At 42.3% G+C, this 26446-nt stretch overlaps 1 protein-coding gene across 1 annotated transcript in view; it reads left to right on the forward strand.

The window, feature by feature from the left end:
* Positions 1–26446, forward strand: part of EXPH5 (exophilin 5) — a 49107-nt gene that overhangs the window by 309 nt on the left and 22352 nt on the right. Inside the window, exons 2-3 of the mRNA XM_044441809.1 lie at positions 18632–18789; positions 20377–20536. Of these exons, the coding sequence (XP_044297744.1) occupies positions 18632–18789; positions 20377–20536 (318 nt within the window). The remainder of the gene's footprint in view (positions 1–18631; positions 18790–20376; positions 20537–26446) is intronic.

The following is a 26446-nucleotide window of genomic DNA, read 5'->3' on the forward strand; positions in this document are numbered from 1 at the left end:
AAGTAGAGGACCAAGATTCATCAGCCTCTGCTTTGGGATGACACATTGGAAGGAGATGCTATCTAGATCCATAGGCATTATTATAATACGAGTAACCAACCATTTACATCTTATCTTGATCCTCAGCATCAGGGAGTGAATTGGTGTCACTTTTATTCCTGAGCCTGAGGCTAAGAAGCCTTTTTATTTTTTTATTTTTCTCTGTAATTTGATCCTACATATATTTATGGGGAATTTTTAATGTAAAAGGACCCTCAACAGCATTCATTTCTTTTATAAGGCTGGTTCTTCAACACAAACTTGCCAATCTAGAAACCAACACCATTGACCTTGAGGTGCTTCCTTGGACTCAAAAATACTTGGCTGAGGGAAGGAAAGAAAAAAAATTAGCACATGCTCTGAGGAAAACTGTTTTTATTTTCAGTTGCTATTTCACTTAGTTCTAGGGCTTGGACCCTGGAATACAAAATATATCCTGGGACTAAATCCTGTAGAACTCTGGTTGATACATTTGAAGCTTTGTATGCTTTTTGTTTTTCTGGTGTAACATTTTTGTGATTGTTATTAATTACTATTTAAAAGCAGGGCATTCACACTAGAGGTTTCTTGGATATTTTTAAGTAGCATTCTTTGGTGCTGCAAATAAGCCCCATTGAGCACAATGGGACTGTGCTGTTAAATGGTCCCTTCCTGTTGCCTTATTTAGATTGTTGGACTGGGGATCTGGGAGATTCAGGTTCTACTTCCCACTTGTCTACAAAGCTCACTGTGTGACTTTGGGCCAGTCACTGACTACCTGGCCTACCTCACAGGGTTGTTGTGAGGATAACATTGAGAGGAGGAAAAGAGTAATGTAAGCTGCCTTGAATCCCTCAAAGTAAAAAAGACAAGATATAATATCATTAATTAACAGTGTTTGCAGATGCAAACTTGGAATTTTTGCCATCAGTTGTGGAAAGGCCATAAGCTTTACCCTGCCACTGAGGATCTGCTCCGATGCTTTCTTTACAAGAGGACTCCTAGGCTGTACGGACTCTCAGCAATTTCAGTGCATTATGCGCCTGTCGGGTGCCTGTGTTACATGCACAGGCTTTGGCACAGCACCACAGATCAACCTCAGTGTCAAAAGGCAGATCTTGTGCGGGCGAGTGAATGCATCGTGGGCTGGGGCAGATGGAAGTCAACACAGGCAAGGCTGGTTTGCAGCTCCTCCGTATTGCATTGGTCATGGGACTCACACTTTACAGCAGAAACACAAAAGAGTCTTGTGGCACCTCAATGGCTAACAGATTTCTTATGCTATGTGGGTACATGGAAAACAGCAATGTCAGAGGGAACTCAAATGCAAAAAGTACAGTGCTAATTCTCATATTTACAGTGACCATTTCCAGTACAATACTGATGGCATGTTCTTAATTGGAAGTAAGCCCCAATTAAGCTCAGTCATGTACTCAGGTTTTGAGGGTCCATGGCAAGGCACTCCCAGTGGTTTCCTTGCTTTCCCATTTCTGTCATTGTCACCAGCTGCAGTTTGCTCCTTATACGTTTTCTCATCATCAGTACTACCGTTTTGCTCAAGAGGCGGAGAACTGACTATCAAGGAAGCGGCGGCAGCTGCTGCTGCTGCTTCTCACCAGATTGAGAAACAGGTAAAAAAGCAGGATGCAGTGCTGAAAAGCATTGTCCAAGGGCTCTTGTCAGTGGGACCCTTTGGGTGGAGGATCCTTGGAAGATGCCCAGCTATGCTTACCCATGACACCATCTCCATTCTTGGATGAATTGGTGGGCATAGGACTGCATCATTAAGATCACAGCTGTCCTGTGCACACTTCCTTGAGAATAAAGCCCATTGTGTTTGGAAGGGTTTATTTGAAAATGACATGTTTAAGATCGGGCTGTCAATGCCTGTTATCCATGAGAGGCTAATGCATGCACTCGAGTCTCCGTCTCTGATTGCATGTGAACCTTCTTAGCATGGGGTTGACTACAGAATAGAAATACAAAGTAGGCTGCACAATTTGAAACCAGGACCCTCCAAGGAGAATGTGATAGTCCTCCAGCTCTTCTATGTTCCCCTGTCCTTTGGGTGCATACAAGAGAGACTTTCTTCTCCATGAAACTTGCACAGTGGTACAATGCTGGCAGCTAACAAGGCAAGAAGGGGCTGTTACAGGGCATTTCCTGGCTAGTTGCTAGTTCAAAATTGCTCCCAACCCTCCTTATCTCTCTCTTAAGGACTTTGCCCTCAAGCTTGCATGACACATTTGATTGTTTCTCATTGTAGTGTGGTGCATTGCTGAATTTGGTGTTTCTCCCTTCAAGGCCAGGGTAGGAATGCCACCTGGAGCAGCAGTTTCGGGGGACTGCAGTGGCAGGCCTGTTCTCCGGCTGACCCTTTTCTCCAGAGCTGTGCCCCAACAGTGGCAATGCTGCTTGTTGCTAGCTTGGCCTGTCTGTCGGATCTGGTTGTCTTCTCCCAACACATCACAGACAGCTCTCTTAGGAAGATTCCTTGACTGAGGAAGCAGGCAGAGAAGCAGTTAAGCCAGGCAACACTCCAGCAGGCACTGGGCATGTGCATTGTTTGCTCACACGATCCGTGCTGCTGCTGGATCGTGTTGTTTGTCTGAGTGGCACAAATCCTCACCAGTGCTAAAGCAAAATACAGCTGCTAGTGCAGATGGAACCAGGGCAGGGCACCATCCTGTCCTTCACTTCAGGCAGCAACATGATTTAGGCCAGCATTGCTTACACATGTTGTATGCAGGACCCACTACAGACTAATGTAAAGAATAATTCATTTGCTTCTTTATTATAGCTGCATAGGGCTTCCTGTGGTATGCCACCCAGATAACCATGAGACCCACACCTGCTTAGCTTCCACAACACTTGAGTCCAGACAAACTAGTAGAGGCTGGGATACCAAGGGCTAGGAAATACTTTCTGCCTTTTCTAGCAACTATGTACACCCACTTAGGTTAGCCACCTTCTTCAGTGGAGAAGTGTAGAATTCCCTGCGTTACTTTATAATACTCATGTCAGAGAGGGTGCCTTAAACTCTTAAACTTCAGTGCACAGACTTTCCTGGTTTTCTCTTATTCTCCCCATCCCTCGCCCCACCACCATTTCTTCCATAGTTCCTCACCTCCTCCCCCTCATTTCCTCGCTTTCCCTTCTCCTTCATTTGGCCCCTTTGCACTGCAATTGGCTTTTAATAAGGCTTCCATTGACAGCAATTGTTTTTTTTTGTTGTTCTTGTTTTACAGTTTAATTGCCATGTGGGCAAGTATTTTCAAGGGTGTCACATTGGAAACTCCCCCCCCCACCATTTCCTTCCTGTGTACTAATTAGGCTTTTTAAAAGCATGCATTTTCTGCCTCTGCTGTAAGGTATGAAGATATTATTTGCCCCCTATTAAAAATGGGTGGCTAAGGATGACAGATTGGCCCCTGGGTATCTATGGAGGATGCAGCTGGGCTGAGGTTTGAGCCTCTTTTATCTTACGCTCTTAACTCCTGTACTGTAGTAGGTATTAACTCCACTGTTAAATCCTATACCTATTGAGACATCAAGTTGCCCAACTTAGAAGCTGTGGTGCGTGCCAGAAGCACAACCATACAAAGCACAACTTCTTTTATCTGTAACCACAGACATGTAAATACGGATCGTGTGCCACCTGAATAATGTAGTTCTAGGCTTAATGAGAAGGTGCTTATTTGATTACTAGTTTCATACATTTAATTATCATAGTTACAATGTACAGATTGAGCAGGTGCTGCCATGCTTCTTTTATTGTACCAACCAGCCTAGAAATATCAGAAGGGAGTTTTCAGACTACGTATTTTTCATCCAGCCGAGGAGTTAAGGTGCAAGCCCCTGTGCATATTATCTATTCAGACTAGAAATAACATGGATTGTGGGCTAAAACTGGCAGTGCTGCACACCGTGGATTGTACCAAATGGCAAGTACGAGTTATGATTGCATCTGAATGTTCCCCTTATTAAAACAATAATTCTTCTCCCTGATTATGTTCACTTTGCATATGCATAACATTTTATATGAGGAATTCATTTAAACATGCAATCTTTCACCTTCAGTGCTGTAACCCAATGATAGATCAAGCTTATTAGCATGATAATGATAGAGTATGGCTTCAAATACACACTTTGATGACAGGAGTATTGGAGCACAATCTGGTGCAGACATGGAATTGTAAACCATGGTTTGTTACAAACTAGTGAGAGGGAATCACGGTGTGGGAGGAGAGAGGTGAGTGCATGTCAACACAGGAAACCATAGCACAGTGGTAAAGTGCTTGCTTTGCGTGCAGAAGGTTTAGCCCTGGCATCTCTAGGTAGGGCTGGAAAAGCTTATGCTGCAACATATGGAGAACTGCTGCCGGTCAGCATTGAAAATACTGAGCTAGGTGGATTTATTATGTGCAACTTCCTATGCATGAGCTTGAAGGACTTAAAAGCAAAAGCCTTTTCACCATGGTTTGGTATCAAAAAGCCATTAATACCCTGACACTCTTCCGCTCAGTTGTTCTCTTCTGCACCAGAATTCCTTCTCTCCCCCTAGTTTGTGGCAAACTATCAATACTGATTCAAATAAAGTTTCCAGTCACAGGAAATCAGGGAAGGAGGATATTTAAGGGAGCAGGGAGTATGCATGGCTGAGAGTCCTTAAAGAATGCATAGCACCAAGTAGGTTTGGCATTATCTCTGAGCCCGCCTACTGTGATAACTCATTATTAGAGACAAGGGATTACCTAGGCACATGCATCCAAGAGCCCGCGCATATATAATAGAAGAATAACCAAGCAATAATAGTAATAATAGTAACAGTGATTTATGTTATGCCTATTCCCAATACTGGAACTCAAGGCAGCTTACATTAAACAACTGAACTGTAAGAACATTAATATAAATAGACAAATATTTAAAGTATACACAAAACAATTGATGTCTTAATAATACATAAAATGCCAAAATTAAATTGGTAATAAAAGTAATATAATTTCAAAAGCTAAAGGCCTTGTGTAAGGATTTTTTGCATGGAGGATGCATAGGATTGCAAAGTTTTCTGCTGGTAGGATTCCTAAGCACAAAGGCAGACTTTAAGTAAATGTGCTTTCCTGAAGTTTGGCAGTTTGCTTTATTTACCTGCTTCACTTCATCTGTGCAAGTTAGGAGGAAAGAGAAGTGAGAAGAGGCTGCAAGGATATTTTTGAAGACTGAGGGACAGGTGGGTCAGCTTCTGCATTCTCACTTCCGAAAGTCATTCTCCCCGCTGCTTCAGGAGCAGAACTGAAGGTTGAATGGCTTTCAGATGTAAAGAACATTTGTTTTTACAGCTGGGGCTTCAATTACAACCATGGAGTGGCATTTAAACAGATACTGAGCCTAGAACAGGAGCAAAAAAGCAAAGCAGGTACCTGGAGATGGGGAGAAGAACATCTGGGGTTGGAGCAAATCCTGTGTTTTCATTAAAGTTGGATATGTTGTACCAGCATTTAACTTGTTAGAATAATATAAAATATTATGGATTGACTAGGAGGTGCCCCATTGAACTAGGCAGCAGATGGTGTTCTGCAGTGTACTAGTTGTATTCAGGGTTCGAATCTCAGGCCCAGGAGTCCAATCTAGGCCTCTGGGATTTTCCAGATGGCCTTCTCCCCTTTTCCAATCCACCCCTTTAACCCACCTGATTGTTTGGTAGCTTCCTGGCTTTTGTGCAATTTCTTTCCCTCATTCTGAAATTTGAGGTGCCTCTCTTAAAGCTCAGTTACCAGTCGGAAGATCTTTAAAATGGTGCTGGAGGTGGATGACTTCCTAATCTACAACAACAATAAGTGATCTGCATTTCATTGGACTACAGATCCTGAAAGCTTTTCCAAAATGGAATTCATCCCCTGGGCTAAAAGGCGTTCTGAATTTTTGTTAGGTTGATCAAATGACAGCCCTTAAACAGGCTGATGGGAGTAATTTATTTATTTATTTAACATCTGTACTGCTCAACAGCCAAAGCTCTCTTGGACAACCAACTCTTTCTTACAGATGTGACAAGCTGTGGTGGATTTATCCATTTTCTTGGCATGAATTGTCTTCTTTTGGAACCAGAAATGAGCTTGTGTGTATAGACAAGTGACTTAAGATATGTTTACCTGTCAATACCAGGTTGAAATACCTAGGAAGAAGTGGCAAGGAAAAGAACTGCAGAGAGAATTAAAAGTTACCAGTTGCAACTATTTCTTTTTCCTTCTCTCAAGGTTATTGTATTAGAAAGTTATCTGGTAATTTGCTGTCAGTGTGAGCAAAACTGAAAGGAGGCACACTATGAGCATCTAGGAATGACAGCAGGGAAGAGTCTACTTTTGATGCGAGACCAAGAAAAAAGTTTCCAGCAGTGTTCTTTGTCCCCTGCCTAATACAGTCCCCTGTGCATTAAAAATAAAAGTCAGGAAGTAAGGTAGGAGGGATAAAGATTTGTTCCCACAATAGCAATTTTTTTGTTGTTGTTTACAGCCTCTGCAAGCAAACACCAGGGAGCAATTATCTGCCAAAAGAATACAGCATGGTGTCTAGAGTATTATGCGAATCCCTCAATTAGTTCTATTTATTTCTGTTGCTTATCCATGGCCTTGTAACCTGAATTTGTTCCCCAGAGTTCTGTTGCAGAGGCTACACAGAGATTTGTTTTCTTGTGCCCAAAATCAAAGGGGACATTTCTAGCCATAACAGTTGTTTCAGTACCATCCTTTGTGCCTGGATGAGTCCATAGTTTTCCTGACGACTGTGCACAGACACAAGTAAGCAACTTTGCTAACTAGCCTACCCTATCAGAGATTTTTAAAAAGCTCAAGGTTAGATTTGGTGCAAACTATCCGTAAAGAAAGCTCCAGAGGTTGTATCTGTAAAGCTACATCTGAGCTTTACAATGTTCATTCCACTGAAGCACATTTCTAGATGTAATTCTTCTCTGTTTCACATGCAGAGTTGTCATGTCCCTTTCCAGGGGATTCCTCTAGAGTGGGGTCCTCAAACTTTTTCAGTTGAAAGGTGGCGGCGACCAGCCAGTGAGGCAGGGGCGTGGGCCGGTGAGGTGGCGCTGTATGCACAGGAGGTGGCACTGGGCGCATGCGGTGGCAGCGGCTTGCTCGGAGATCTCTCAGCGAGTCCAAAACCATCTCCAAGTGAGCAAGCCACTGCCTCCCCGCATGCGCGGGGGAGGCAGGCGGTGGGGGGTGGGGGAGTCCAAAACCTCTGAGGCGGGCCAGATAAATGGGCATGGCAGGCCGAATCCAGCCCATGCTCTAGAGTCCCTCTCAAGCCTAACATCATGGAAGAACTGCTGGTGTCCAGGATGGGGTGGAGAACTGGGGCCCTCGTGATGCAGCTAGCTGCCTTTTAGATTCAGGTTCCAATGCTGAGCTGACATCTAGTCCCAGGGAACTCAAGGGTTTAAAGGTAATTTGCATTAACAGTGTAATTTACATTGCAAAATTTTCTTACACCTTTCAAAGTGAACTAATTTAGCATGTTTATTTTACTTAGTAAACAACAGAGCCAACAAAAGTAAAGGAAATAAAAATGTTTGGGGGTTTTTCCCAATACACCACAGGCCTTCAAAGGTTGATGGCAAGGCCCATGCCTGGAGAATTGTAGGGATTAAGCAGTCCACTCACACATTACTGATACTGCACAGGGGCACTGGTTGCTAGTGCATTTCCGAATCCCATTTCCAGTGTCCTTTATAGCCGCTGGTTTTATTGCTATGGTTCTGGAAAATTTTTTTGTTCTGTATTGTTTTTTCCTGCAGGCAGCCTGAGAAGGTTTCATCCTGAAAGGTGTTCTGCAAATAATTCAAAGTAAATAAAATTACTCCTTGGCAAGTCCTGGATGATGCTGACCCAGGCCCAAGGACTGGTTGTACAATTGTGCTTTCTGTGCACAAAGTGACCTACAATCCTTTATGACAGTTTCCATAACTCAGGACTGTGTGTGTACACATCTGTGTGTGGATAGGAGACAGGTATCTAGCCTGCATATTCTCTGTCTAGAAATATAATTAGTAATTGTATGGTAGAGACACAGTCATACTGGTATTACTTGTAGTAATTATATTTACTTGTGTTCCCCACCTTTTATTTAAATAAAGGAAAGTATGTCAATTAAAAATACCACTTGTGAAAATTCCTGAGGCATCTTAGCATGGAAAAAAATGCCATTTATTTATATTGGATCATTGGTGGTGGTTCAGGAAAATAGGCCCTTGCTTTAGCAACCTTACCTGACAAATTAGACAGTATGATAGAACAAGACTGGCAAAATGGATGTCGATTTAAAAATAATGAGTCTGAACAAACACTCACTTATTCAGACCAATTGAGGTCAGTAAGATTCCTTTTGTGGCAAGAGCATGGTCCAGCTGTTATGAATATCACACAAGGAGTTATTAACATTAATTCAGGCTTTGGCTAAAGAGTTTTCATTGTAACTGTTTAGAAATACAAAGAAACAGCATATATTTATATTTTCATGGGAGCTATGCTAATGGCATCTGCTTGAGTACATGCAACAGTGAATTCTGTGATTTCCATGCACAGGAATTCTTGCCCTTTTTGTCTGTGCACATTTGATCTCCAGTGATGGAGCAATTTGCATTCACAAACAGGGAGAATGATTCTGCTTGCTTAGATCTGGCAGCTGCCCTTGGGCAACTTATATTAAAGTTTCAAGAGTTCTGTTTGGCAAAGAAATCTGATCAACCCATGTTCTTGCCTTGAAGGGGATCCACTAAAGTTAACAGGGGAGATTAAACATTTGAGGTTAATGCAACCAAAGTGGCAGTTTAGGAGATAATAGCAAAAAGTAGAAAGTAAGAGAATCTGATGATAGTTTTGGAGGAAATCACAGAATAGTAGAGTTGGAAGGGGCCATAAAGGCCATCAGGTCTCCTGCTGTTAGGTTGTTAGAAGACATGCAAGGAAAAGTGTGCTTTTTAGATGTACTTTCGCTCCTTGCCTCTGCCTGGGTAAACTCTTGGCTCAAAGTTTCTTGCTCACAAAGGTCTTTTTTTTACTGTAAAAAACAGCCTCCCCCAAGCACCTTCCAGATGTGTTGGACTCCAGCTGTCATGGGGATAACGGCTGTTATAGTGCAATTCATCTAGAGATGCTAGCCTGGGGAAGGGAATGCTGACTCCATGTTTCCAAAGGCCCTAGTGCAAGACTCCTTCAGTGGGTCTCCTCCTACAGTGAGTCCACCTTCTCATCACTTACGTTACCAGCTGCTTTTGGCCTCTCGTCTGCTTCTTAATCCTTGCTGCCAATTGTTTGCTTGACAGACAGAGAGCCAGTGAGCAAACAAACGGCAGTATTTGCTCTTCCTCCTTTTCACCATCACCCTTGTCTGTGTCAGAAGCAGGTGAACAAGCAGCTTGGAATGATGAAGAGGAGGAGCATGTTCCAGGCAGACTTGTTGAGGGGCATCTTGGCAACTGCCCGGCTGTGCCTATTCCAGTCCTGCGGGAATGTTGGTATAAAAAGCGGCATTTGTGAATATTTTTATTTGTGTATTTGCTTAATTTAGGAGAATTCTAGGCTGCCTTTAGTAAAAAGAGGTGGAGAAGTCTGAATACCTCCGGAGGCACCATCTGCACTTCACCTGCACTTCTGGTATTCCAGGCTACAAGGACTGTGGCAAATTATTTAGCAAGAAATCTCAGCAGCTGGATATAATTTGCAGATTTGGAAAGCTTTCTGATGAAAACACTTTGTGTTGCATAACATAGAACAGCTACGTCACTGTATTGTAACTATGGAAAATAATATTGTAGATTGTTGTGTAAGCAGACTGGTTAGCTTCCCTCAAGGGAATAAACATCCTTTAACTTTGCAAAGCAAAGAATGATACCTTAATAAATGTTCACTCTGGGGAAAGTATGAAATGTGTCTTAGAGACAGCCTCTGTCTCTCTGCATTCTGACACTCTGATAGAGTAAGCCATTAATGGCACCATCCCTTGTCCAAGTAAAAGCAGCAAAGTCATATACAGGGACGTTCTTGCTTCCCTGGTTATACAGCTCCTTTCATGACAGATTTGCACAAGCCTGAGCATTTTTTGCTCATATTGAACCACTTCTGTATATGGGCTGACTGTGGGAAGCAAGGGATTAATTGGGAGTTCAGAATCAAATTATATGCAGACATTCTTTTTCAGTGCAATATATTTTCAGTTAATGCTATTTCTGCCATGATATGCAGCAAATTCCATGTGTTTAGAAGCAATTTAGGTGTGCATTTGGGCTGTGCATTGCAATGCTCCATTGACACAGTTGGTTTAATCTGGTTTTATCTTTTGACACAAAGGGGAATGCATGTCACTCTTGGAGCTGCTAGCTGCTTTGTACAACTAGTTGTCCTGGATGAAAGATAAGTCAGGATCATTGTTATCTACCCAAAACCTACAAAAAGGGAAGCATTCTAAATTTACATAATTAAAAAGAAGGAAAGAACGCAATATTTTCATTTCCTGGGCTTTGCAGATATACATTTCCAACTAGAAATAATATGCTCAAAAACAGCCACACCTACCAAATTTGTTTGAAATACCTTTAGCTTTGCTTCTGCCTCTGTACATCCTCACCCTCAGGGTGTGGACTGGAAGACTTTATTCAGAATTATGCATTGGCCTATTGATAGGTTGGCAAAGTTGCTTAAGAAGGAATGCAGCTGGGCAGTGAAATGCCTGAGAGATAGGTATGATAGTTCTTTCATCTTCAGCTTTACCGAATTAAACTTGCTTGCCTGTTCTTTCATCTGTGACAAAAAACGATTTAAAAGCTTTTTAAGGGTCACTTCACATGTGAAAAAGGCGTCCAGGTAACCCCACTAGCAAAATAAATCCAGCCAGGACCTATCGGTTTTATTTGCCCCAACTAAAATAACAAAGCAATAATCTAATTTGCATAGGTCAAAGTTAGATCAGTTTATAATTTTGTTAGTTGACCTTAATATTTTGTTTCTGTTCCTCCTGTCCAGCACATCTGCATTCAACCCCAAAACTGAGTGTTTTGGAGTTTAGACTCCACCTCACTTTGTACATAGGTTCTTGGGCAAGTTCCTTTTTTTAACTCCAGCCTCACCAGTTTGCCTTCTGGGAAATGTGTTTTATGATTGGCTATTCCTACCATAGCAACTATGTATAACTGGCCAAACCACCCATGGCAGCCATTTTATAACAATGCCTACATAGTGTATTCAACATTCCAAATATGCTCATTTATTTATTACTGATCTATTAAATTTATATCCTGCACCTTTCTTTTTCTTTTAAGAACTCAAAACAGCTTATATTGTTGTCCCCCTGCTGCTCTCAAGCACATCCCCACAACAACAACCCTGTGAGGTAGGCTGGGCTGAGAGTCTGTGACTGGCCCAAACTCACCCAGTTGGCTCCATGGCTGAGCAGGGGCTAGCACCCAGGTTGCCTGAGTCCCAGTCCTGCACTCTTATCCACTACACCACACTGGCTGCACATTGACAGAAAAGGCTTTGGGACCCCTGTAATATTATTTCAATCCATAGGGTTCTGCCTTCTTGGGCTAGAATTCAAGCCCTGGTAAAAAATATTTAAGGACAGATTTGAGGGAAAGGCAGCCTAACACCTGTTTTAAGTTTGATGTACATGCTATTATCACAGGTGTTACTGATGCAAATCAATCACCTTTCAGGGGAAAGGGGAGAAAAGGATTTGTGCCTTCTGACACAGGAGCCTACTGCAGCAATCCAATGATTTAATTGTTCATAGTAACCCTAAATATTCTCCTCTGCTCCTAAGAGATGCGAGTGATTCTGATGAAAAGCCCTTCCACTATACTGCAAAATAGGGAGGGAGAAACTCTATTTTTATTATTATATTGCATTTATACCCTACCTTTCTTTTTCTTGCAAGGAACCAAGATGCCTTCCACACTCCACTACTCCATTTTATCCTCACAACAACAGCCCTATAAGGTGGGTTAGGCTGAGAGTGAGTGACTGGACCAAAGACACTCAGTGAGCTTAAAAGTCTTGAGTGGACTAAAACCTGGATCTCCCAGGTCCCTACTCCTTCCCTCTAACCATCACACCACACTGTCTCTTATTACCTCCTTTCATTAGAGGCACCCTTATAGCTCCCTTCCCCCCTTTCCTTCCTGACAATTTCATATTGTTATTTTTAGTACACGTTCAATATAGCATTTTGCTTTGGTAGATTTGCACCAGTTCCTTAAACAATTCTTTCCTCCTTACGTATACAATTGACAGAATGCAGGAGGGACGACAGAATGTTATGTCAATCAGAAAGTGCACCGAGAGCACATGCACACTAGCAATCAGGACTGCAGTTGCTTTAGTCATTTTGACATTGCATTAAATTGGACAATTTTGTTACACATCTTGCCATTTCATGACAGTTGCTGGTATGCCTGAAAAGATGGAAATTGCAAGTTCAGGGTGCGGGCAGAGAAAGAACAGGAAAACAAAGTGAGAAAACAGCACATTAAAGATTAACAGACCAAACCAAGGCATGTTTGCTTGTAAATAAGTCCAATTATGATCAAGTTGGTACAGCAGTCACTCCTGGCAACACGGGGCTAGGATGAGTGCTGATGAATGACTGTGGGGGGGGGGGGGGTTGTGGGGAGGGCACTAAAATGTTAAACAGCTAAGGTTGCAATACTATATGTGTTGAGACAGAAAAAGCCCTACAACCAGTATCCCAGCCAGCATCCTAATTTCAAGTAAATGCATAATTAAGAAAGGCATTCAGAATAGATCTGCCAATGTCCTACTGCTCTTACAGAAAACTATGGTGGGACCAAACTCAGAATATTGTGTATAGTTTTGGTTACTGTACCCAAAAAGGGTATCATAAAGTTGGAAAAATGCCTTTAACACGATCACCTCTTGAAACAACTCCCCCATGAGTAACAGTTGCAAGAGCTGAGATTGTTTAGCTTCCCCCCACCCCAAAAAAAGTTAAGGGAAGACTAATAGAGGTGTCCAAAATTATGCACAGTGTGGAGAAATGAGCGAGACATTTTTTTCTCCCATTTCCGTAAGTCAGGGTTATCCTGTAAGGCTGATTTGTGGGAGATTCAGTAAAGATAAAAGGTAGAACTTCTTCACACAGCAGATAATTACACTTGTATGAGATGCAGTGATGACACCAATTTGGAGGGCTTTAAAAGGGGATTGGGCAGATTCACTGGGGAAGAAGATCATCAAGGACTTCCAGTCCTGATGGCTATACATTGCCCTTAGTAACAGAAGGATACACCAGTTGCTAGGGAGCTTGGCCAGGATGGTGCTGTTGCACTCATACACAGTGGTACCTTGGCTCACGAACTTCATCCGTTCCACGACTCTGGTCGTGACCCAAATTGGTCATGAGCCAAGTCAAATTTTCCCATAAGGTTCAAGGTAAATAAGGTTAATCCGTTCTGTAACTATTTTTTTAAATCAGAAAAATGTGAAGCAAAGTGACCAAGAACAACAAAGATTGCAGAACAACAAAGATCGCCGCAAAGACCCACCCCTCCCCCCACCGAACACAAGCACGGCCATCTCCTCGTGCCCCAGCAGGACCGCGATCACGCCTGTCATCCCTGCGTGCTGGGGGGGGGGGCGGGGAGAGATGGTCGCAAATTCGGGCACGCTGGAGGGGGAGACGGGCATGAACGCGGGTTCACTCGGCGGGGGGGAGATGGCCACGGTCGCCACCCAATGCAGAGTTTACAACCTGAGTCAAAATTTTTATGAAATTTTTGTTCGCAACCCAATTTGGTCATGAACTGAAGCATTCGTGAGCTAAGGTACCACTGTACTCCTCTTTTAAATAAAAAATATTTTTTCTTAAAAGAAATAAAATGCAAAGAAAGATAAATGTGAAAAAGGGATAAGGATGCTTAGGGATCTTATACAAATATAACATAATTCAAAACCTAGTAAATTCCTGAAAAAGCAAAAATTTCTGTCTTTCTGTAAATCAGTACTTTGTTAGAGCTTGCAAAAAATATAATTATAGTTCTCTAAACTAGTAAGTTTTCCAATCATTTCAAGTCAATTATAAACAATTACATAAAATTTACATTGAAATGTAGATCATCGACCTTATTTTTACAGGCTGCATTTTGTTCCATATTAATTGAATTGCATATAATACAATTTCCATTTCACATTAAATTCCTTGATGGGTCTTCTGTTTATAAAATTAGTTAATTTTGCCTACTCAGCACTCCTGTCCTTCTTGTGGGTTCCTGTGGACAGCTGGTTGGCCGCTGTGTGAACTGATGTTGGGCCAAACAGACCCTCCCTGGCCTCTCCACATCACAGCGGATGTTCTACTAGGAGTGGCTTGAGTGCTAGGAAAAATATGTTTTCTGCTACCCTGAGGGTAGGCACCTGAATTTTGAGAAGCAAATAGATAATTCCCATCTATAAACGGAACACTTGGGAAGGAACTGATTTGCATTATTTAGGAACTAGAGAACACCTCCAAGATTTTGTTGAGTGCTGTGCCAGCATCACACTCTCCCAAGGAGCTGCAGTGAGGTTGCTGATGTGCTTTCCATTCATCCAGAGAGAGACAGATTGGCAGAGCCATTTTACGGGCAGGGCAGCCAGCTGTACATATATTATTATTTTATTTCTAAACCATCCCACAGCCAAAGCTTACACAACCCACCTTGCATATACACGATTGCAGATGCTTATTTCATTACCTGTACTTTGCAACATTATTTTCAGTAAACACAAAACAGTGTTTATTCCCCAAGTAACTGTGTTTAGCATCAGGACAACAGAAGCAAACTGTTTTGCTTCTGCATTCTTGTCCTGTAGTCTTGATAGTACTTTAAGTGAGTTTAAAATAACAAAACTGCACATGCTCAGAGTGTGTCTGCCTGCCTTTTTCCCAGATTGACAAATTGTTTGCTTGTTTTTGTGATTTTTCTCTAACATATTATTAATTAGCATTAATAGTATTAGCAAAGCATAGGTGATAGAGAAGGGAAATTTGAAGAATGCAACTCACAAGTAAACACTCATGGCTGTCTAAAGCAGGGATAAGCCCAGAATCTAAAATCTATTCATTCCCTCTCCCTCTCTGTGCGTGCGTGCGTGCGTTTGTGTGTGTTTTCTGCTCACTTCACTTCTTTCTCAACCAGATGACCTACAGGCAGATTTTTACCCTACTCTATCCTATGAGGCAAGAGGCAACACAGTAATAAAGAGAATTGCTATAGTGCTGCTTTTTTTAATGGTATTGATTGATTGATTGCATTTATATACCACCCCAATAGCCCAGAGGGCTCTCTGGGTGGTTTACAAACTTTAAAATCCCACCAATCCTAAAATAAATAAATTGGCTACACCACGACTGATATTTCCAGTTCCTGTTGAATCACTGTTGATTCAGGATGATCAGGATTAAAAATCTGAAGCATTTTGAAAGACTTTGCCATTCTTTCTTTCTCTTTGTAATATTGCCGACCGGTTTAATTATGTGTAAAGACAAAGCTACTTTATCGTAAAGCGGAATGGACAACACGTAGCCTTCAAAATGTTTTGGCCTACAAGTTCTATCAGCCCTAGCCAATAGAGACAGTGATGAAGGATGCTGGGAATCAGACGCAGGAACATCTGGAGGGCCAGAAGTTGCTGTTCTCTTCCCGAGAGGGTCAAGCCTTGACCCTATGGAAGGTATGGACACTGTGAAATATAGGCAAACATTTGACCTTAAAGGCACCACCGCACCAGTGCTGTCAAAGGATTCAAATAGTAATTTCAAAGAGGCAATTTTCATCAGGACTGCAGCTGGGAGAGGAGGGTTAAATTCTGCTGTTCCAGAACTGCTCAGCTCTCCCCACTGCAGTGCTATGTATACTGCATTAATGTGTACATTAATTGTGTTTGCATAGCTAATATTACATTTAGTTTAGCCTGCAGGAGGAAGAGGATTTGTTGATGATTTATTTCATTTCAGTACCTCTCTGGGTGGTCCACAGCAATTTATTTAGTCATCACCACAGATAGATAAACACTGATATACTCAACAATTCATAAATACATTTTTCAGAATGCCTGGCAAACTTCTCTTGAAGCCGGAACAGGTTCTGTGACCAGGTCTGTCTCCCTAATACTACAATTTTATTTCTATTCTGCCCAGTAGTCAAAGCTCTCTGGGCAGTTTGCAAAAGCACAATGCTTCCAAAGCAGGTTTGCTCTTTGATCTCAGACTCTGAGCCATGCAAGTCTGCCTGGGAGCAGATGAGCCATTAACTAGCTCTTAAGGTTCTTTAAGCAAGTTGAAGGCCTAATCTTATACACATTTGCACAGAAAAAAGTCCTACAACTCCCAACATCAATCGGCCAGAATTCTGGAAGATGAGTGACTGAAGTAATTACCCTTTTCTTTGAGAGGAGAAATTCTAAATTATTGCATCCGTCTTCAAGACTATGCCAATAGTACATTGACCACATTTTTGAACAACTTAATTTCAGGTTCACCACACTTCAGCACTTTGTATTGCAAACGTGAAGTATAATTATGCTAATTTCCTCTGTCATGCTATGAATACATATTAGTGCTTGTGGAATAAAATGTAGAATGCAAACTTGTTTGGACTCAGTGATTGAGAATCTGGTGAAGTTATCTATAAAACTAAGTATTTTAAAATCATAAAAAAATCAGTTACTGGTAGAGAATGTGAGAAATGACTAACACAATAAATCAATTTAAGTGATTAACTGAGTACCTGATTCATTAATGAAGGCCATTAATACTGGGTTTGTGAACTAAAGGCACCCTGTATGTTTGGGAAAGTGCTCCTTTGAGTCTGGTTCTCCAACACACACACTTTGAAGTTTTTGTGCTATACAAATGTACTTAAACCTAACTGAATATCTGTTTATCCTTTAATTGAACTAGATAGGTGTTAATCAGTTGATTGCCCTATTTAACATATGGTTTATTCTCATAGTAATGGTATTTATAGGTTCAAGGCTTTTTGCATGATCGTTAATGTTTATCTCTTGTGTTAGACCATCAGTATGAATTGAACATCTATTCATTAGTCAGCATCTTGATTTTCTAAAAACCAGGTTCTTTAGACTGGAGTTCTAACCCATCTCAGCCCTCCCCAGTTTTGTCATTCAGCACACCAGATGTTACTACAGTTATTTTGGATCAGAATCATTACATCTTAAAAAAATTGAAAAGGTTGTGTAATTTGTCAACTTGTGCCCTCTCTCTTTTGGCCTCTAGAGGGTGTGCAATACATTCATTATATTTTAGGCATGCCTTCTTGAAGGTGTACTCAAGGAAAGAGGATCTGCAAATAGTGTGTGTGCACGCACACATTTTAAGCTAAAGTAACACCTAGCAAAGGATGGCTGATGGAACGAAGAAACTGTTCTAAATGAGCTGGGAGATCTAAGTGAACTCTTGTATGCAGCCAGACACTCCCAAGGTACCCATACCATCCTGTGAGTGCAAGAAAGATTGTATTCACACATAGGTAAACTTTAGGTTTGGCCCTGCAGTCAGATATGCTACTTATTTCAAAAGCATCTTGATCTGTACTACTGATGGAGATTTAGAAATAAATCTGGGAGGTAGATTACTTTTTTGACCCATGGCCCTGCATTTCCTCTTTGTTCATTTGTCCTCCTTAACTGAGCAAAAACAAGGAGAAGTAATAACCTCCCTACAGCTTGTCTTCTCCTTCTGAAAGGTTGTAAGAACTGGTTGCAAAAGGAGAAGAAAGAGAATGTGGGGTGTCAGTGTGAGAACGAGGCAGGTGCAGTCAGAGAAAAGGGCCTACCAAGAGAGTCTTTCCAACTGCTTCCTCCACAACAAAGGAAGCAGTTATTCTAAAACTTGACACTGGCTGTGAGCTTTTTTTTCATTTGCAACCTAATTCCTACATTAAATGGACATAATACTAAATCATATTGTTCTGTTAACAAGAATGAGGCTGCTTGAATCTACACCTTGTGTGCTTCCCCTCACACATACCTTCCTTTGGCACATGCCAGAGCAGAAGACTAGAAGTATGTTCTTGATTTTAACTAACAACAGATTGTTGTTAGGACTGGACCAGAAATGGGGTTACTTTAATTATGGTTTGTTCAAACAAGCCAGGATCAGAAATCAGTTTGGACTTGGCTTGTTTCATGTTGGATATAATGACAAACCATGGTTAATTGAAACCTGGAATCAGAAGCTTCTGATCTCTTTCTCTGGTGCATATTGGAGGAGGAAGGAGAAGTACTTGAGACCATGTTTTGAGCAGATTAAAAACATGCTCTAAACAATGGTTTAGTATTAGGTCAAAACCAAGGCTATATGTTTTTAGCATATTAGCATAAATATCTTTGCCATGGCAATTTGAATAAAAGAAATTGGTGTAATTCCTATTTATGAGAGGTACTACCACTTTGAAGAAGAGCATTAAAAAGCCTGCTGAAACAGGGTGCAATCCTGTATCCACTTAACTGAATATATGGTTGCAGCTGCACTGAACTAAATAGTTAACTATAGGGTTACACTGTTAATAGGCTTTGTGTTATCTTTCTAGCAAACTGCATAAGAAAAAAGAAGATGCTACGGGGCTTCCAGGAGTGACTGGAGAATGGTTTGAAGAAATACAGAAAAGAAAGTTCCAGAAAGCGGCTGATACTGGCAGAATGTTGAAACAACCGCTAGCTCACAGACTGAGGAAAGCTATAGGGAATGGTGAGTTGTCGTTGGGTTATCCATGGTGTGGAACAGTGCCACTGCCAGCTTCAAAATGGAGATAGAAAAATCTTTGTCTTTCTATCTTTCTTTCTCAATACCGGAGTGTTAAAGAAAAAGGGACACCAGATTTTCACTTGGGAAACAATGTTCGAAGAATGGAAAATATATTAATACAATTTTGCTACCTAGCCTTGGTTTTTCTTGATGATTGGAGACAGTAATCAAATTGCAGCAGTGGGTGTTATCTGCAGAGATAGCTGCAGTACTGGACTGTATAATATGAAGAGCATTTAAGCACTTTGTGGGGAGGAAAGAAGATAAGCGTATATCACAGGGAAAATTGTACTGTAGTGATTGACGTATTGCACTCAAGTTCTGAAGTCTTTCAGCAGGAGACGAGAGACACAAAAGCAGTTTAGATGAAACAGATTGCAGATAAAACAATGCACCTCTTCTGTCTGCTTGTCAGGGGACAGGAACTCAATTTAGATAAATGAAATGGTTGAATGGAACCGTGACAGATTAGACAGGCTCAGGAAGTGTGCAAGTGACAATATAATCAGAATAACGGGACAGGAAGATTGAACCCATCTACTGACTGGCTTGACACTGATACAGATGTAGGAAGAGTTTCTTTCAGCACACTATTGCTGAGATCAATTTCCTAACTTGTCTTTGCTGTGCTACACACAGTCTCCCATTCAATGGATGCGTGGATTTGGCTTCCATGCAACTGCATGGTGTTGGCATCTGTGGCATCACTTTTGCTGGATTGATCAGACTTCCACCTTACTTCCACCTTGTTTCTCTGGAAGGTTCAAGACAGATCACAACAGTCACCCTGATCCTACTTTGGGTCATGATGGTATTGTATATATTTATTTGGAAGTACGTACCATTGAGTTCAATGGTATTTATTCCCAGTTAAGCAACATGCATAAGACTCCAGCCTCAGTCCCACTGAAACAAACATGCTTGCAGAAATAATCCTGATACAGCACACTTTCTTTGCAGCAAGCCACTGCGGGCTGCACACAATCGAGAGGAGGTCTGTCAGGAAAGGAGAGTTTTGTTTGCTGGTGATCTTGATACAAACTGCAGAACAAAATGAAATAAGTTGAGAAGCATCCACTGTATAGCTTTCTGATGTACTCCCCAAGCCCCTGTGATTGTGGTCTCCATTCATTTTAATGCAACAAGTGAAATGCAGGTGTAAATTGGCCCCTTAAAATGAGCAGGAAAGCCATTCAGGGCAAAGGAGTTTCCACGGGTGCTCTGTGTGCTGAGGAGACATTTGGAGGCAGTCTAGATGCAGTCGGCCAACCACCCAAATTACTGTCAAATTGAACATGCCATTTGCTGGGCGACATGACTACAGAGGCCCAATTTGCACATATCTTGCCACTTCCGGGACTGAATAATAGAGGGTGGTTGTCATTTTTATCTGCCCTTATTTTTGTAGGAACAGAGAGTCCAGGGTGTGGGCAAAGGCATTTCTATTTAAGACGGAGGCATTTGCATTTTAAAGGAAGTGGAAACAAGTCTTCCAGCACTGTCATTTTTTTCTTTTCATCTCTCTTTCAGATTCTACAAATGCAAAACCTTCATCACCCCAGATTCCACATGCTCAGAAGCGTGGATCACCTTCCATCCTGGGGGGGCTCCGAACCCCTTTGGCTTCTCTCTTCTCCTTCAGGAAATCCAAGAGGCAGCATTCCAAGTCTCAGCAGCAGCATACTCCACGGTGAGCCAGAAGTATCCTCTAGGGATACATTCAGTTTCTAGAAGCATCCTTGTGTACATTCAATTATTCTAGCTGCTTCTATGAATTTTCTTGAAATCTGTTTCTCTATTTCCTACATCTGCTTCCAAAGATTTCTCACTAGGCTATGTTATACACCCTGACCTATTTCCTAAGATAGTTGTGAAGATAAAATGGAGAGGAGGAGAACCATATATGCTTCCTTGGTTTCCTTGCAAGATATAAATGGAATAATAACAATAATTTAGAAACTGCTGGTTGACTGGATCACTTCTGAAATGTTGGAAGGGACATTTGGGGTCCAAGAGAACATGCAGTAAACTTGTACCCCAGAAGCTATCTTGGTGTTTATTTCACCAAGTTTATTTCATCAAGTTATTCCCGTGAAAAAAGCAGAAACAGAAACTGTCCAGCCAGTACCAGATGGAGAAAGAGAAGCGGCTGCCTTCCACTGAGTCTAACCATTGGTCCATTGAGCCCAGTAGCAGGGGTGGGGAACCTGTGTCCTTCCAGGTGTTGCAGTATATACCCCATCAGTCCCAGCAAGCATGGTGCCAGTTATTGTCCAACTTTTGGAGGTTCCCTACACTGACTGGCACTGACTCTCCAGGGCCTGCTACTTGGAGTGATTGTTTTTAAATGTTATGAGATCTAACTGCAGCATTCATTCCGTCCATTTCCAATAATCAAGCTATGAGAAGCATCACTTATTAATTTAATTTTTTCGATTTATATCCTGCCTTTTCCTACAAAGGGCTCAAGGCAGCTTACATCATTCTCCTCCTCCATCTTCTCCGCACAACAACAACCCTGTGAGGTAGGTTGGGCTGAGAGTCTGTGACTGGCCCAAAGTCACCCAGTTGGCTCCGTGGCTGAGCGGGGACTCAAACCCAGATCATCTGAGCCCCAGTCCCATGCTCTTCACCACTACACCACACTGGCTGTACGCCACTACACCACGCTTATGTAGACAAAATGGCACCACCCACACAGAAGAGGGAGGTACAGGAAGAAGTATTTTTTTTAAAAATTAAGGAATACTAATCCAAATTGTGGGGGGCACCCCAAAAGGCCTGGTAAGGACTGAGTATGTTTCATGGAAGTGGAATACAAACGGCACAGTCCACTGAACCTCCCCATCACCCTCCAAACTCAAGTGATTATGGGCACGCTTCGCAGGGCAGAAGGAGTGCAAAAGCAAAGCTTGCCTCTGTATTCTCCCACCTGGCAAAACGTTTAGAAGACTGATTTTGTCTGTCACAACATTTTAGCTCAGCGTGAGCAGAGGAGACTGAAGTGCTGCCAGCAGATTTCTTTTGCTAGTGGTACCTGTCTCCTTCCCTCCTTGCCAAAAGCCTGTTTCAACGGTGTATCAGGGGAATAGGAGGGCTTCGGATCCAGCAGCTCTGAAGCATCCCCAATCCGTTGCAGCATGCACTGGCCTGTTTCTCTTACTGCTCCTTCGAGGTGCAGCTGCTTCAGTTCCTTCTGCACTAACTGAGAGGGTGGAGGGCGGGAACTCCAACTTTAGAGCCTCCGCTTCACCCTCAGAGCAAGTTTCTGAGGCTGAAGCTGAGACTCTGATCATCCTTTGGGCAATTGTCTAGCAGCCACACAACCGCACCCTGAGTGATTGTTGTGGTGGGAACAGAAAAATGGGTGTGAACAAATCAAATAGAATAGAAAGAATGGAGTGTTATGGAGGAGGCCGTGGTTGGGCAGCAAGCAGGAACCCTGAAGAGAAGAGTGCTTACGCTGCAACATTTAATTGCCAGTCCCGTTGGTTTTATGGGTTTCAGTAGCTTTCTTGTCTATTTTAATGTTTTTTTAACAGAACAGCAGGGCAGAAGTTGTCACTGTCATCCTTGTAGTGGTGACGTATTATATAAGAACACAAGAAAAGCCATGCTGGATTAGACCAAAGTTCCATCTAGTTCAGCATCCCATACACATGGTGGCAAACCAGCTGCCCAAGCAGGATGAGTGCAAGACCTCTGCCTTCCCAGCTCCTCAACAACTGGTAATGCAGGCATGCCGTCTCTGGTGAAGGGCGTAGCACATGGCCAGTAATTCTGCTTCTACGAACTGCTCCAGTCTCTTTTAGATCCTCCTAGTTTGGTGGCCAGCCCTGCTTCCCTTGGCAGCCAGTTCCATAGATCAACTATACTAGGCTTTATTAACTATATGTCCACTCTATAGAGAGCCAGCGTGCTGTAGTGGTGAAGAGCAAGGTCTGGTCTCAAGGGATCTGAGTTCCAGTCCCCACTCAGCCATGGAGCCAACTGAGTGACTCTGGGCCAGTCAGACTCTCACCTAAGCTATTTCACAGGATTGTTGTTGTGCAGATAAGATTGAGAGGACGGGGGAATTACTAAAGCTGCCTTGAGTTCCTTGAAAAGGAAAATGGCAGGATATAAATATAATAAATATATACTAGAACTCGGGGTTTTGTGATGAAATGGGGGGGGACAGAGATTCAAGGCAGACAAGGGAAAGTACTTCTTCATGTACCACATAATCAGGGTATCAAGTGTGCTGCCACGGGATGATTGCCACTCATTTAGAAACCTTTGAAAGAGAATTCAGCAAATTCACAGGAGGTTGCTATTAGTAATGATGGTTAAATGAACTCTCTAGACTCAGCATGAGGCATTTAACCTGGTAATTTAACAAGACTGCTTTTTTTTGGGGGGGAGGGGTAAACAGTTTTCCACTCTCCCTTTCTGTGTGTTCCATTAGACAACACAAGGTGACACTGTGGTATAGAGCATAATTCACAGTTGCACAAGGGTTCCCTAGTGAATAATGTATAATCCAGAAAAAAATCTGCATCATCCTGAATCTGAAATAAATTTGTAAAAATGGCTGAAGAGCAAGCAGAAGGCCTGTGAGAATGACCACATTGTGTAAAGAACCTGCAAGTGAGGGATCCTGAGCCCACAGTGAAGTTCTCAGGTAGAAAATCCCTCAGAAGTAGAATACCTCTGAGTGGTAGTTGTGGGGTACAAACCACAGAAGAGGACTTGTTGCAGCCTTCTCCAGCCTGGGATGCTCCAGGATTCTGAGGAAAGAGGGCACTGCAATCCAACAGGTGTGCAAGCTGCCTGGTGAAGAATGCTGGTTCCAAGCCCTGAATGTGGACTTTTTAGATGCAACCGGGTGGGTGCTGTACGAAACAAGATGCTGGACTAAGGCCTTTGGTGTGATCCGTCAGGGCTCTTCTTAGGTTCAAAATGCCTTTAAAACTCCAGTTAGATTTTTGCATAGGGTTTGGGGAGTGTGAAATTTGCATCCTCTGCTTTATGCCTCCCACACTTTCCCACACTTGCCTAGGCAGTGTTTGCCTTCTTTGTCATTCTATCTGGAGGCACTGGGTTGGTGCTAGTTAGCGGGACTTCCCCTTGTGCTGCAGTTGCTTACCTGTCACCTTCTCAGAGCCTCGGATGATGTCATGCCTGCCTGCACAAGGAAGGCGTGAATCTCACAGAGGCATGCAGAGTTATATGCGAAATGTAAACAAACATTGTTGCTACTGAACCAATGGTTAATACCGTGTGTTTCTGGGCTAAAATGGCCCCACCTACCATCAAAGATTGCTTTATTTTAGAGGAAGACAGAGTATTCAAAGCTGTGTGCCATCTGTTAGGCAGAAATCGTTTAAGCAGCAGCTGAAATTCTGTAGTTGGTCCCAGAGTCAATAGTGTAGGGTGCTCATGGCCAGGTGCTCAGTGTGGAACTTCATCCACCCACAGCTCTTGTGCTTTTTAATGGCTGCACTAAAAACAACATTCTGTGGAAGAGCTTCACCAGTTGAATCACTGTTTGTCATGTAGCCATTAAAGAAAGGCACTGGAGCCCTGCTGGGGGGGATGTTGGCAACCCAAATCAGGTGATGCCTGCAAAAGACTGAAGAGTACATATTTTTCCAGGCAGAAAGACAGTTATCTGCCACCTGAAAGATAAGGTTAAGATAAGCGTAGCAACACATCCAGCTAGCATGTTGAGTCATCTTTGCTAAGCCGGAAAAGCACTGGCCTGCAGCCAGATGGGAGACCACATGTGGAAGCAGAGCAGGGGCGGCATAGAAATGTTTTAATAAATAAATATAGGCCCCTTCCAACTCTATTAATATTCTATTATAAACAAAAAATACTTATCCCTTTGAAAGCACAAGTAGGAACTGGCATCCACATGACTCTTACCATACTAGCTTTCTGGCTCTTCCTGTAACTCTTCTTCCATCCTGGGTTGCCAACTTTTCAGCAGTGTGATGTTTTTGTGCCTGATCATGTGGAATTATTTGCAAGTATCTCTGTGCTCTTAAAAAAGGAATAAAAAGTATATTTCTGTAAATCAACCTCCCCTGACTGGGTACCTTTCACATGTGCTTCACTACAGCTCCCATCATCCCAGCCACCATGGAAATTGCTGGACCATAGTAGGAGTTTTAGTCCAAGAAAATTGGAGAATTGCCGTGGGTCATGTTGCAGTTAAAGCAGAACAGCAAGTCAGGGTAAATTGTATCTGGTCAGCTGGCAACCCTACTCTCTCCTGCTTTAGGAAACAGGAGCTTAGCTTTCCCCTGAAATAGGTATATAGGGCAATCCAACTCCTTCAGTTGTTGTCGGTTTCCCATTAGTTCACTGGCCGGTTATCAGTGATGTAATTCAAAGTCCTCCCCATGAGAGAGTGGGGAAAGAAGGCATGGTGTAGCTTCAGCCTCTGCTGGAGGATTTAAAGAGACAGGTACCACCTCATGCCAAAGAAACATCTCTGCTATTAACAAGGTATGAATGAGCTGAGGGGCTGCACTCTGCTAAATTGTGCAGGAAGGCTGCAGTCCTATATGTATCTGGTAGTAAGCCCTGTTGAACTCAGTAGGATTTATTTCTAAACAGACATGCATACAATAGCACTATGAAAAGTAAACTTGAGCTCGCTTTTGCAATTTGGCCAAAGATTACAAGAGTAAAGGGTGAAGGGAAGCAACAGCTGTTTAGGCAAGAATCACAGCAGGGTGATAGTTTTATTAAGACTAACCAGAATGTCACAGAACACTGAATCAGCTTTTGTGTTCTTTGGAACTCTTAATCAAGTTGGATGTTAAATAACAACTTTGAAACAGAGTGTAGGAAGAAGAATAGGACTTGTATTAGATTTAGCTTTGTCAAGAGTTCTGCAGGTTTCAGGTTACACCTAGGCATGCTGAGATCAAGCAAACAAAGGAAGATCACACATTTACAAAATATAAAATCCAGCAGTTACCAGATCCATTTCCAGCTTAAGTGAAATGGACTGGTCTCTCATGGAAGAGTAATGTGGCAAATTTTTATATCAGCAAAGCCAGAGATTAAATGTAGGTTTAAGAAAGCCAGCAGAAGCTTAGGTAGCATTGCTGCTGGCTGGAAGGAAAAACCCTCAAAGAATAAACTCCCATCTTCATTTGCTGCCAAATCCTCTTTTTCCAATTTTTGGTTCCTGTGCTTGAATTGGGCAGGAATAGAATGTAAGCTTCTCCTTGGAGAAAATAACAGCTTTTTTTGTGGGGGGGGGGGTGTAAAATCTGGATCAAGGAAATGGCACTTGGGGAAATGTTTATATTGCCTCACTTCCTGCTTGGTGGGCTCCAGTCCAACTTGAACTGATATACACACAAGCACAGGGCATCTTGACCTGTAATTGTGACATGTCTGGTTTGGTCCTCAGAAAAGGAAGGGATACCGTCATTACAAAGTAAGAAGCAATCTCATACAGAATTTATTCTATGACGTTATTAATATAGTCTGTTTAAATGCATTAGAATGCCTCATCTATATTCTGTAGCTCACTCCTTTGCCAACACTTGAACTGGCTGCTGGCGCTGTACATTTTAACAGCAGCTTGATTTCTGCA

The sequence above is a fragment of the Varanus komodoensis genome, unplaced genomic scaffold, assembly GCF_004798865.1.
Source record: "Varanus komodoensis strain SLA01 unplaced genomic scaffold, ASM479886v1 scaffold4, whole genome shotgun sequence".
NCBI lineage: Eukaryota > Metazoa > Chordata > Lepidosauria > Squamata > Varanidae > Varanus > Varanus komodoensis.